At 60.7% G+C, this 13,262-nt stretch overlaps 1 protein-coding gene across 1 annotated transcript in view; it reads right to left on the bottom strand.

Annotated features, from left to right (window-relative positions):
* Nucleotides 1–13,262, bottom strand: part of ANK2 (ankyrin 2) — a 177,211-nt gene that overhangs the window by 140,188 nt on the left and 23,761 nt on the right. The window contains exon 2 of the mRNA XM_045586032.1: nt 2,750–2,851. Coding sequence (XP_045441988.1) covers nt 2,750–2,851 — 102 coding nt within the window. The remainder of the gene's footprint in view (nt 1–2,749; nt 2,852–13,262) is intronic.

Below are 13,262 nucleotides of genomic sequence, written 5' to 3'. Positions count from 1 at the left end.
CCAGGTTTGGGCTGGAGCAGCCCAGGGGGCGTTCTGACCTGACGGCCCCTCCTGCCACCCAGCACGCTCCTCGGCATGTGGATGAGTTCGCTTTAGATGAGCAATGGCAGATAGAAATGAGATCAGGGCGCCCGGCCAGCACGGCTCAGTGCTTGAGCGTTGACCTATGAACCAGGAGGTCACAGTTCAATTCCTGGTCGGGGCCCAGGCCCAGGTTGCAGGCTCGATCCCCAGTGCGGGGTGTGCAGGAGGCAGCCGATCCAGGCCTCTCTCTCGGCATGGATGTACCTCTCCCTCCCCCTCTTCCTCCCTCTCCGAAGTCAGTAGAAATGTATGTTTAAAAATGAGGCTGGGCCCTGACCATGCAGGCGGCCCCGCCGTCACTCTGAGGGCGGCCCCGGCATCTCGGGTGCTGTGTTCTCCTGTGGAGGAAGCGTGGCCGGGACACCTCACTGCTCACGGCTTGGAGTCCACGTTGTAACCCGGGCGGAGGCCTGCCTCCGGGGGGTCCCTGCAGGAGGTCACGGGAAGCCTCTGCAGAAAGCGGCTACACGGCAGCTAATTCACTGACGGGAGCCGCTGGTCCCCGCTCCTTCCTGACGTGCATTCCTGCACAGCAATAAGCAAGGACCCGCCCGGACGACAGCTCCGGCACCCTGGCACACGCAGGGGACGAGGGGCGACCTCCCATTGTGTGCGGAGGTCCGTGTTCACTTGTTGATTCTTGGTGAATTATAAGCAGTGATGGCAACGAGGCACGCATCTCACAGAAAGTCCGTTTTCATATTTCATACCTAATCCACTCTGCGTCGGGGAGGGGAGGGGAGACGTATTCCTATTATCTTGTGCTGGAGATTAGAAGGTCACTTTCTGGGCCCTGGCTGGTGTGGCTCAGTGGATAGAGTGCCAGCCTGCCCACTGAAGGGTCCCGGGTTTGATTCCAGTCAAGGTCACATGCTCAGGTTGCAGGCCGATCCGGTGTGGGCCGTGCAGGACTCAGTCAGTCCACGATTCTCTCCCACCACTGATGTTTCTCCCTCCCCCTCTCCCATCCTCTCTGAAGTCATAGAAATACAGACATTTCTAAAAGAAGGCTCCGCACTGGGTCATAATGACTCCGTGAAGGTGGAGATTGAGCTTGGACTGGAGCCTCTGGTCTCCACTGTGTGTGGTTGCATGATGTCATGCTACCTTCTCTCTCTCTCTCTCTCTCTCTCACACACACACACACACACACACACACACACACACACACATGTTCTCTTCTGGAACACGCTGGGGACTGTGGCCACGGAAAGGAAATTATGTCAGATCACTAACAACCTCTAAGGACTCAAGATGTTGCTGGTCATAAAGCAAACTGAGTCTTTTCTGGGGAGAAATTATTTTTTCTAAAAACACCCTGAGATCTTTCCTACAATTAAACCTTCAGGTTATACTTCGGGGAGGGGCTCAGTGAGACCGAGGTGACTGTCTGTCTGGGCTCCTTCTGGCATTTGTAGAATAGTTTTTTCCTGAATGAACTGATGGTTTCCTTGTCTACTCTCTAGCAAATTGAGAAAGTTAACGAATTAACATTAAAACAGGGGAATGTTTTTAATACACTCTTAAAAAGTCTAAGGTAACATGTGAAAACTATAAACTCTCTCTACTCCATCCTGAGGCATTTGTGGAAGTGGTTCCCACACTCCGGGGGCCTGGATACTCTTTCTCTATTAAAATAACTAATTAGTACCTGAAGTTCAAGTTATTTGTTCAAAAGGACGCTGAGAGCATAGCCAATGAGACCCGTGGTGGAAAATCAATGATTAAGAGGTGCAGACACAGGATAAGATCTTGTATTTGGGACAGAGGACTTGGGCCGGTTCCGGCCAGTGCTGAGCTGGGGAGACCCAGGGCTCGGTCTCACCCACGCGGGAACAAAAGCACGGCTGTCCCACAGCCTCCTGCCAGGACCCCCGTGGTCGCAGCAGCGCAGGCCGAGCATCCCCCTGGGGCTCTCGCCAGCTCCCTGCCCCCCGGCCCCTGGGAGTGGCCCAGGACCGGTGACGGGGCCTGTGCATGCCACACAGTGACACCTTGTTCACTTATAGTCAGCCGGAACTGCCCTCCCCAGCAGCTCCTCCAAGTGTGAGTACACACAGGTGCGCGCACACACATACACATGAGCACACACATGCTCATGCCAGTGTCACCCACGCTCAGCGCACCCCACAGAGCACTGGAGGCCCTGACCCTTACCGTCCCGGCATGGAAACCCCGGGCCACGTCCACACAGAACCCTCTGCACCCCTGTGACCCAGCACCGTCCGTCCCAAACGGGGCTTTGTCTACAGCCCTGTGGGCGGGACGCCGTGGATGGATTTCACACACGTCACTTCAGCCAGTGGCTTCCGCCTCTCTCCTTCTGATCCACGTTAAAACTAGTGGGAGAGGGGCGTTAATGTCACCTCTTCTTTCTCCATCCCGGTCGGCAGCGGCGGACCCGGCGTGCAAGGCCTGCCGCAGAGGAATGAAGAGCCGGCTGGTGCTGGCCGGTGCCCAAGGGACGAGAGCATCATTCTGCACCCACTGCGTCCCGCCAGACAGCCCGATCAGGGCGCAAACAGGCCAGCCTCCTTTCCCAGCAGCCTCTGAGGCCGCAGACGTTGGCTGGTGGGGGCGGGGGGATGGCCTGCCCAGGCCTGGGTCCCCCACAGGAAACGGCCGGGGCCGTGACGGCGTCCACGGGCGAGTCCCGGGCTCCTACCTGGTTGCAGGTGTTGATGTCCACGCCGCCCTTCAGGAACTCCACCACCTTGTCCAGGTTGCCAGCGCGGGCCGCGCGCAGGAAGCTGGCATTGCTGTCCGACTGCGGGAAGAGGAGGAGAGCCTGTGTGAGCCACTGACAAGGTCAACCGCCAAAGGCCCTGCACGTGCAGGCCTCCCTGCGAGTGTCCGTGCCCAGTGCCCGGCCGGAGCAGGGGCCCGCGTGGGGCGGGACCTTCCCGGTATTCCTGGGGAGCCCGAGGACATGGGCGTCGGGGCCCGCGCTCGGCAGTGTCAGGGAGTGGACACGAAGACGAAAACGCCGGTCATGTGTGAAGGCGGGTCCCCGCGCCCCATGCCGTGTGGCCCAGCCGCCCGGGCTGTAGGCGGGGCCTTGCGTCCAGCGGATGGGATCGGGGCCTAAATGCCTCAGAGCCACCGGCGCCTCACCCTCGGCCCGGCCTGGCTTTCACAGGGTCTGGTGTGGTTGCCCAGCGGCCACCGTCCCACCTCCAGGAGCAGGGCCCTGAGGGCGGCCCTCGGAGGTGTGGCCTGGGCCAGGGAAATGATGCCCCGAAGTGGTTTGGGGAAAACGAGATTTGATTTCATCCTGGCCAGCATGGCTCAGTGGTGAGCGTCAACCCAGGAGCCAGGAGGTCACTGGTTTGATTGCCGGTCAGGGCACCTGCCTGGTTAGTCGGGGGCGTGCAGAAGGCAGCCGGTCCATGAAGTTCCTGTCTCATCACTGATGTTTCTACCTCTCCCTCTCCCTTCTTCTCTCTCAATAGCAAACAGAATTCTGGCCCCAGACACACACCCGCCTACACGGGGGAGGCTGCTGTCTGGGTCCTCGCCTTCCCCACGCTGCCCTCCCCCTCCCCTTCCCTCCGCGGGAGGGCCCCTCTCGGGCTCTCACGCCTGAGGTCCCGGAGGGGAAGAACCCACAGGGGTCCGAGACCCTCACGTGTCTGTGTGATTCCCATGGCCCCCAGGGCGGGGGCAGCCGCCCTCGACAGCGGGGGTGCTTCCTCGCTGGCTCATGGGGCTCTGGGACGTGGAGAGCCACACTCGAGTGGATTCTCCCACGAGAAGTCCTGGGCTCACAGGACTCACAGGTGGAGACTGAACACCCAGGACTAAACGGCCTCACACTCACCCATGTGCCACACAGGCCTCGCTACTCGGGCTCGGGTGCCCTGCCCGGGTACCCGTGTCTGGGATCAGATCAGCTCTTTAGACAGGACCAGGGTGTGCCCAGTGCCCACCGCCCCTTCACCCTCAGGGCTGGGCCCATGACCACCTCGTGCAGCCCGGGCACCCCGAGGACCACGGAGCACCCGAGGACCACGGAGCAGCCCGGGCACCCCTGTACACACTCAAACACACCTGAGCACCCCGAAGACCCCTGCACAGCCCGAGCACCCCGAGTACCCCTGAGCAGCCCGGGCACCCCTGAGCACACCTGTGACGCGCAGTGACTGAGCTGTGCCTCAGGGACAAGCGCCCACCTGGACGCTAGGCTGCAGTTCGCAGGGAACCCTAAATTCCTGGGAGGTTTCCCGCCTGTGGGCTCCAGCCGCAGCACCCAGCAGGGAAACCTAAGCCTGCATGGGTGTCACCACCTCGCACACACGCCATTGTGGGTGTCACGGCCTCGCACACACGCCATTGTGGATGTCACGGCCTCGCACACACGCCATTGTGGGTGTCACGGCCTCGCACACACGCCATTGTGGGTGTCACGGCCTCGCACACACGCCATTGTGGGTGTCACGGCCTCGCACACACGCCATTGTGGGTGTCACCGCCTCGCACACACGCCATTGTGGGTGTCACCGCCTCGCACACACGCCATTGTGGGTGTCACCGCCTCGCACACACGCCATTGTGGGTGTCACCGCCTCGCGCACACGCCATTGTGGGTGTCACCGCCTCGCGCACACGCCATTGTGGGTGTCACCGCCTCGCGCACACGCCATTGTGGGTGTCACCGCCTCGCGCACACGCCATTGTGGGTGTCACCGCCTCGCGCACACGCCATTGTGGGTGTCACCGCCTCGCGCACACGCCATTGTGGGTGTCACCGCCTCGCGCACACGCCATTGTGGGTGTCACCGCCTCGCGCACACGCCATTGTGGGTGTCACCGCCTCGCGCACACGCCATTGTGGGTGTCACCGCCTCGCGCACACGCCATTGTGGGTGTCACCGCCTCGCGCACACGCCATTGTGGGTGTCACCGCCTCGCGCACACGCCATTGTGGATGTCACCGCCTCGCACACATGCCATTGTGGATGTCACCGCCTCGCACACACGTCATTCACTACAGAGCACCATAGACGAGTGAACGTGGCAGCCACAGAGAGAGGGTGACAGTATTATTCCCCAAAGGCGGTTCTCAAAACTAAACCAATTGGTGTACGTCAAGTCTAATGGCTGGGGTGTGTGCCTGAGACTAAAGGACATCACACACCAGGCATGATCTAGGAAATAAATTAAACACATGTTAAGAGGGGACTGCCTAGAAAATGCTTCCAGCTCGGGTCCGAGGCTCGATGGGTACAGGAATGCCCACTGGGCCGTGGGAGAGAGGGGTCCTGCGTTCCGTCACTCCACTCATGGTGCACACCAGGGAGGAGATGATGGCTACCCATCACTTCTCAGCCAGGAGGAGGCTGAGAGAGGCCAGGACCACAGCACTTGGGGGGGTGGAGGACCCAAGATTCAGCACAGCCGTCACCGGGACCTCGCCTGCGAGCTGCCGGTTCGTGGGCTTGTGGGACACGGTCGCAGAGACAGACTTCCAGGCACCGGGGGGGGGGGGGGGGGGGGCAGGGGGGGGCGGCGGAGGGGGGGGGCCGAGTGCACCCACCCATCAGGCCCGCCAGGTGTCTCTGCGCGGAAACTTGGTCAGATGGACCAGGAACCGGCCCAGGCCGCCGCTCCAAGGCCTCCACAAACACAACACAGACAGGCAGAGATGGGAGCACCTGGCCCCGGGGGCGGGAGGATCATGGGCGACCGCGCTGTGCAGTGTCTGAGGCTCCAGCCCCCAGGAGCACCCGAGGGACCTCCCAGAGCGTTCCCCAGCCTGGGTGCCCCAGGCTGCTTCTGCTGTGGAAACTCACAGGTTTTCAAAATGCTTTTCTCTGTGCTGAGTCAAAATTCTGCCAGGCAGGTCGAGGTGCAGCCAGCCGAGGGCTATTACCCAGGACGTCCCCCGTCCCAGGGCCCAGGGCCCAGAGCACAGGCAGCGGCTGAGCCCACTGAGACTCAGCTTCCCCAAAGCGAGGGGATGCACTGTAAGTTCACGTCGCAGAGCGAAGGCGAGCAGAGGGTCCCAGACACAGACCCCAGAGCCATACGCCTTGCGGTGACGGCCGGAGGGCACAGCGCCCGCCACCACTCGGTCAGTCTGACTGCAGCTTTGCACGGGGCTCGGGGTGACCCCTCGGGCTGCCGGCCTCCAGCACAGAGGGCCAGACCCGGGACAGATGGTGGAGACACAGCGTCCCACCCCCCCTGTGCTTCCCGCCGCACACAGGGGGAAGCTAAGAGCTCGCGTCCGAGGGAAAGTGCTTTCACACGAGATGGTGTCTCCTGCGCTGCCACAGGGAAGTGTAGGGCGGGGAAACTGAGGCTCCGGGGCCCTGTGCCCAGGGCTCTGGCTGCAACAGGGATGCACGCCGAGCCCACAGGGTCAGTCGCCACAGGGGTCATGACCCGCTCCCCACAGCCTGAGAAGGAAAGTCCCTCCGGGCCCAGTCCTGCCATGGTTCCTGACGACAGAGAAACACCACGTCCTGACACCCCCAGGAGGACGCGGGCGGGGCGGGGGGTGGGCAGCCGGGGTGCCACGCCTGTCCCCAGGCGGTATCCCTCCAGGGCTCTGGGCTGGAACTAAACGAGGTGGGAAACTGTGGAGGGTTATTTGTTCGTTAATCTTCACACAAAGATACTTTCCCATGGGTTTTTAGAGAGAGTGGGGGAGAGAGAAATATCGATGTGAGAGACACATAGACTGATGGCCTCCTGGGCCAGGGAGCAGGCTGACACTCTCACTGCTGAGCCCACCGCCCAGGACTGAGGGGCCATTTTTTAAAGGAAATAACGATGCATCATGGATACATGGACCCGTACATGACGCACACAACCTCTTCACAGGAATTGTTGGATGTCTTATTTCTGATAAAACACGCTTCTCCTTTTGTAAACCTGGGGGAAGCTGGCCGTGACAGCAGTTTCAGAAAGGACAGCGTCGCAAATCTTCCCACGAGCGAGCGTTTTGCTGGACGGCTCCTTCGGGGCTTCCACCGATCTCCCTCCTCAGCCCAGGGACCCGGAAATGGCACAAACCTCCGTCCCCGGCGCTGTCACCGTCACTGCGGCCCCGAGAGCCGCTCTGTGTTTCCGAGCAAACGATCGGACGCCGAGCGGAGGACAGGGTGTGACTGGCGGCTGTGTCACTGGAGCCCAGGAGTCGCCCGGTATCTCATTCGTAACTGAGGTCAGTGAAGAGGAAAAACAACCAGCAACCAGAGCAAAGGTGATGTCGGCAACATTTAAACTCCGGCAGAGCACTCTGGTCGCACAGCCTCTGCTCTGGACACAGCTCTGGACCTTCCATTCGCTCAGACCCACAGTGCCTCCGACTCCTCGGACCCGGGCTTTAAGGAAAGGCACAAAAAGGTGCCTCTCGGTGGCAGAGCCCACACAGCAGGAGGTGCGTGTGAGCTCTGAACGGCCCGGCAGCTACAGTGCGGACGATCGGTGGGCCATGACAACGCCCCCAGTCCAGGGAGAGCCTTTCGCTGGGCACGAAGGCACGGGAACAGCAGAGGCGCCTCCCGTGCAGACGGGCTTCCTGTGTCACCGCTAAAAGCGCATTAAGCCCCAATCAGCCGCGGGAAGCGGTGAGCACGGCAGGTCCGGGTGGGAAGAAAGCAGTGTGGCCGCCAAACCAGCTCGCCCAGGGGAGAGGGTCCTGGCTCCGTCACCTGTGACCTTGGACAAGCCGCAGAAGGCAGTGGGACTACGCTCGTTCCACGGAGAGAAGAAAGGCTATGAAGGCTACTGCACAGTCCAGATAAGTGACTACGTTTGCTCGGAGGAGCTTCCCTATAAGAAAGGCCATGGCTCGCATGTCAGATACTGACTGCTTGTGCAATGATTACTCCTGTGTTCACAGCAAAGTCTCCCATGAAATCCCTTTAAAAGGCCACCATTGCATATTATTTTGTTTTCAATATATTTTTAATAACTTTAGAGAGGGAGAGAGAGAGGTGTCAATGATGAGAGAGAATCACTGATCGGCTGCCTCCTGCACGCCCCACGCTGGGAATCAAGCCCACAACCCAGGCATGTGCCCTCACCAGGGATTGAACCATGACCTCCTGGTTCATAGGTCAATGCTCAACCACTGAGTCATGCTGGCCGGGCCACCATTGCATTTTATGTACAACTTGCTACAGAGAATAATAATCCCAGGAAATATATGTTCCTTTATAGAATAACTAGAGGCCCGGTGCACAAAATTCATGCACAGGTGTATGTGTCCCTAAGCCCAGCCACACTCTCCAATCTGGGACATCCCTCTCACAATCTAGGACTGCTAGCTCCCAAGTACTCACCTGCCTGACTGCCTGATTGCCACGAACTGCTTCTGCCTGCCAGCCTGATAACCCCCTAACCACTCCCCTGCCCGGCAGATCAATGCCTAACTGCCCCCCTGCCAGTCCAATTGCCCCTAACTCCCATCCTCTGCAGGCCTGGTCGCCCCTAACTATCCTCCCCTAGAGGCCTGGTTACCCCAACTGCCCTCCCCTACAGGCCTCATTGCTCCCAACTGCCCTCCCCTGCAGACCTGATCCCCCCAACTGTCCTCCCCTGCAGGCCTGGTTGCCCACAACTGCCCTTCCCTGCTGGCCATCTTGTGTGTTGGAGTGATGGTCAATTTGCATATTACCTTTTTATTATATAGGATTATTATATAGGATATGTTTCATGTAAGTCCCATGCACAGCACTCAAAGCATGCCTGTTTTGAGCAGAAGGTTGCAAGGAAAGTGTCTTGATCGCCAAGCGCTTTAATCGTTTTAGGAATGCCTTCTGCGCCTGTGCCTCTGTTAAATCTCAGAGCCTCTTTTCTCTTCACAAGACTGGTCACTGTGGCCAGCAAAGGCCCACAACTGGAGGTGCCACGTGATGATTACTGGTCGTTAATGTATTCATGTTTCCCAGAAATGCTTACTGAGCCTCGGCTAGTGCTGGGCATTCCGGAGGCGTGGCTTCTGATACACGCACCGCAGCGGGAGAACTCTCCCGGACCCGCCCTGGTCGGAGGCTTTCCGGAGAGGCCAGGGCTGCTGCTGAGTCTGCACCGGCCGAGTCTGCACCGGCCCCCAGGGCTGCAAGCGGCGATGTCTGCAGCCCAGAGGCCATGAGGTGCCGCCATTGTCCCTGCTGCGTCCGCCGTGACACGCTTCTGGACTCCCACTGCGCCCCCACAGCTGCCTTCTCGCTCATGGCGGGCTGGCCATTAGGGTGCACTTTCTTTCCCCGCCACCCGGGACCCAGGCTGCATCTGCCTCCCACTGGGCTGCTGGCTGCCACCTCTCTGCCAGCGGAGGGACGCTCTGAACACAGCCCGGGCCTAGCGTGGCCTCTCCGCGCTCGTGGCTTCGCTCCGAAGTAAGTAACCTGCAGTGAGCCCAACGCCCGGTCCTGGCGGATCTCAGACACCCGGCACTCTCCAGCGAACGGATAATCAGGCTGTTTCAGGAAGGCCCTGGCCTTGCCCGACAGAAAAACACACAGCAACAAGCCTTCGGAGCCATTTAAGGAACAGACCCTGACTCCGAATTATTCAAACCTGAAGGTTAACTTCAACATGTGATTGTTCAACGTTTAAGCCTCTTCACAGAATAGTCTCGTCAGGATCAGACAGCATGTAAAGGCCTTTCACTGGAGTTAGTCAAATTTTAGACGTATGTATGGCCCGGTCAGCGTGGCTCAGACCTATGAACCAGGAGGTCACGGTTCGACTCCCGGTCAGGCACGTGCTGGAGCTGTGGGCTCCATCCCCAGTGTGGGGCCCACAGGAGGCAGCCGATGCAGGATTCTCTCTCATCATTGATGTTTCTGTCTCTCTCTCTCCCTCTCCCTTCATCTCTGAAATAAAAAATAAATATGCTAAAAAAGAAGAAAAAGTCCTTATGGCTGAGGCTGGGTTTCCGGTGAGCACGTGCTCAGAAAAGCAGCGGGAACCGGCATGATACACACAGGGCACAGAACCTCCTCGAAACGTGGTCCGAGTATAAACCTGCCCACAGACGCACACAGGCTCAGCTTAGGAGAAAACTTCACCTTGAAGAGACGGCATCGGCGCCCACCCCAAACGTCACCTCCAGCGGAGGCCGCAGAGGGCCGACCTGCGGTGCCAGGCGGGGGAGCGCCAGCCCTGGCCCAGCACGTCAGGTGACCCATCGCTAAGTGGCACCAGGTCACTGCCTCCCCGGACATGCAGGGATCGGACCAACGAGGCCCCTAGGACCTCTGCCTCACCCCCCTCGGGTCCGCTCGGCACTCACCCGCGCCCCCAGCCCCGGGGCGTCCTCGCTGGGGCAGCCGTAGTAGTTGGGGGCTCTGTCCGCCTCCTGCAAGTGCCCCTGGGCCGTCACGCTCTTGCTGGCGTGGCACGAGGGGCAGAGAGCAGCATTGCCCATCGCCCTGCACAGCTCCGGGTCAGCGGGCCCGCCCCCACCCCGCACGCTGGGTCCCGGGCCCCCGGGGGGCAGTCCTTGCCGATGGCCCCCGGCTCCCCTGCCCCGAGGCCCCGCACACCCCTCCCATATGGCCGACCGGCTGGTGCCAGGAGGACGGGGGCCCAGCAACTGCAGGCCCGCTGCGCGCCCACCTCCAGCCGCGCGGCTATTTTTACACCCACCCGGCCAGCTATGCAGGCCGCGGGGGGAGGGGTGTTGTTTTGCTGCTCGCCTGGGAGCCGCTGTGTACACACGGACTCAGTTCCGGCCGCGGGGCTGTCTCCGTGTTACCCAGAGGAGGCCCCCCGCTCCCCGCCCCCTCACAGCGAACCCAAGTCTGCTGTGACCTGTGACCCTGCGACCCCGTGACCCCGACCCCCAGCAGAGCAGACAGTTACCTCTGTGATCGCTTAAGCCCAGAGGCCACCACAGCCCCTCCTCAGGTTTAAGACTCGCGGGATCCCCCCCCCGACGGCCCCGTGGCCCTGGCGGGGGCGCTTCCGGCTTCAGAGACTGTCAGTGCCCATAGTCATGCTGCGCTCACACATAAGACGCCCCCCAAAAGTCAATGGAAAGAAGGTCCAGGGGAGGATTAACAAAAGCGAAAAGCTCCGAATCCGAGGAGGACAATGGAAACTCTGTTGGCAGGTTTGCCGGGACTCCCCCGCTCGGCTGAGACGTGGTAAGGGCGTGCGGCGGATTTCCCTGTAAGGACCCACAGAGGCCGGGAGGAAGGCGGCCTGACCGGAGCAAACCGGCGCCAGCGCCCGCCCCTCCCCGCGGAGCATCCTTCCGGGCAGATCCTCGCTTTATTTCTCTAGGAAAACGGAGCGTTTTATTTAGGTGAAGGGCACATGGAAATTCAGATTTTCTTTGTTTTTTAAATCTTTATTGTCGAAAGTATTACATAGGTCTCTCTTTTCCGTTAACCTCTCCTAGCTCCTGTCCCCTCTCCCCCAGCCAGGCCCTCACCCCATTATCTGTGTCCATGGGTCATGCACAGACGCACACAGGTCTTGGGTTGATCTCTCCCCATCCCCCACCCCTACCCTTCCCAGCCTTCCCTCTGAGGTTCCCAGTCTGTTCATGCTTCTGTCTCTGGGTCAACCTCTGATCACCAGTTCATTTGCTGGCTCATCAGATCCCACATATGAGAGAGGTCAGGTGATGGCTGTCTCTCTGCTCGGAGAGCGAGCCACCCACACTCCTGCCCCGGGGCTGCCCCGGCCCTCCAAGGGCCCTGCCCCCACGGCACCGTTCACGCCTGAACAAGACGGGCAGAGCAAGCCTGAGGCACACACCCTGCCCCTGGGGTTGCCGGAATGTTCTGCTTCTCAACCGACAGGCGCTTCCAGCTGCCCACCCCGTGGCTCTGAGTGGCCGCCAGGCGGGCCTGTCACAGGCCTGGGGGTGGGACCCTGGGGACCAGACCGTATCAGCCAGCGGCCAGGTGAGTGAGGTGGGCGCACCCCTGCCCCAACGTGCCCTGACCCGGGGCCTCCAGGCGCCCACTGTGCTCAGGAAGGCTCGGAGCCACCAGCACAGCCACTCAGGCAGCAGCGGCCACATGCCAAGCAGGATGCTGGGACTTCCTGCGTGAGTGAGAAGGTGAAATTCGAGGCCCGTGACATGACGTGTTGGTGACACCTTCCCAAGTCCCCCACTCTTACTATTGCTCCTTCTCACCTGCAACCCCGCCCCTCGCCTCTGCACACGTCAGAGCCAGGAGGCTGGGCGCAGGGCCCGCCCTGGCCGGGCCGGGGAGGGGCGCAGAGGCCCCAGGCGGCAGGCGTGGGACCAGCCCGTGAAGCTGTTTGCTGCATCGCGAGCAGCAGCCTGCCAGCGTCCGCAGACACCTCCTTGCGGAGGAACACTCTCGCCGTGTGACCTGCAGGGCGCGGAGAGTCTCCTGCTCCCGGCTCTGCCGGTCTGGTTCTCCCGCTGCCACCGTGTGGATGTGCGGGCCCGATCGAATCTTTTAACGAGGGGTTAGACCAGACACGGTTAGACCGGAGGCTCGCTGACCACCGAGTTACCAGTTCGTTATCCTGCGAGAGGAAGGCCGCGGTGCTGTCCTCATCTCCGGGCGCTGGGAGCCGCTGGGGCCGCTCGGGGCCTGGCACCGAGACGAGGGGCCCTGGGGCGGACGACACCCTGTTGTCCACGCCTCAGCCGGGACCCGGCCACATCGGCCCGCTGGGCACCAGCCTTACCTCGGGCGGCCAGGCTTTCCTCTCCCTCAGCTCCGTCAGTTCGCGTGTCATATAAAAATACTGAAACATTATTTCGTTAGAGGTCTGAGAAGTGCAGCACTCAGAATCCTGGGATCACTGGCCGAGCTGGAGGGGCGTTCTAGAGGCCCCGCGTGGGTGGAGGACGAGAGGAGGGACGAGTCTAAACTGCCACGCGCCAGCCCAGCCGGCTCCTGGCTGAGCCTCGACCTATGAACCAGGAGGTCACCGTCCGATTCCCGGTCAGGGCACAGGCCCAGGTTTTGAGCTCCATCCCCAGTGTGGGGGGTGCAGGAGGCAGCCGATCAGTGATTCTCTCTCATCATGGATGTTTCTATCTCTACTTCTCCCTTCCTCTCTGAACTCGACAGAAATAATTTTTTTTTTAATGTCAGTGTGAGTGCAACCCGCAGCCAACCCTCTGAGGGCGCCTGAAGGTCATCAGCAGGTGCACAACGCGAGTTACTTAGACTGAATTTAGACCTGCCTGGATCGCAGCCCGCCGCCACGGCAGCCGTGAT

This window comes from Pipistrellus kuhlii, unplaced genomic scaffold (assembly GCF_014108245.1).
Source record: "Pipistrellus kuhlii isolate mPipKuh1 unplaced genomic scaffold, mPipKuh1.p scaffold_m20_p_21, whole genome shotgun sequence".
Classification (NCBI taxonomy): Eukaryota; Metazoa; Chordata; class Mammalia; order Chiroptera; family Vespertilionidae; genus Pipistrellus; species Pipistrellus kuhlii.
This window is presented reverse-complemented; position numbering and strand designations above follow the sequence as displayed.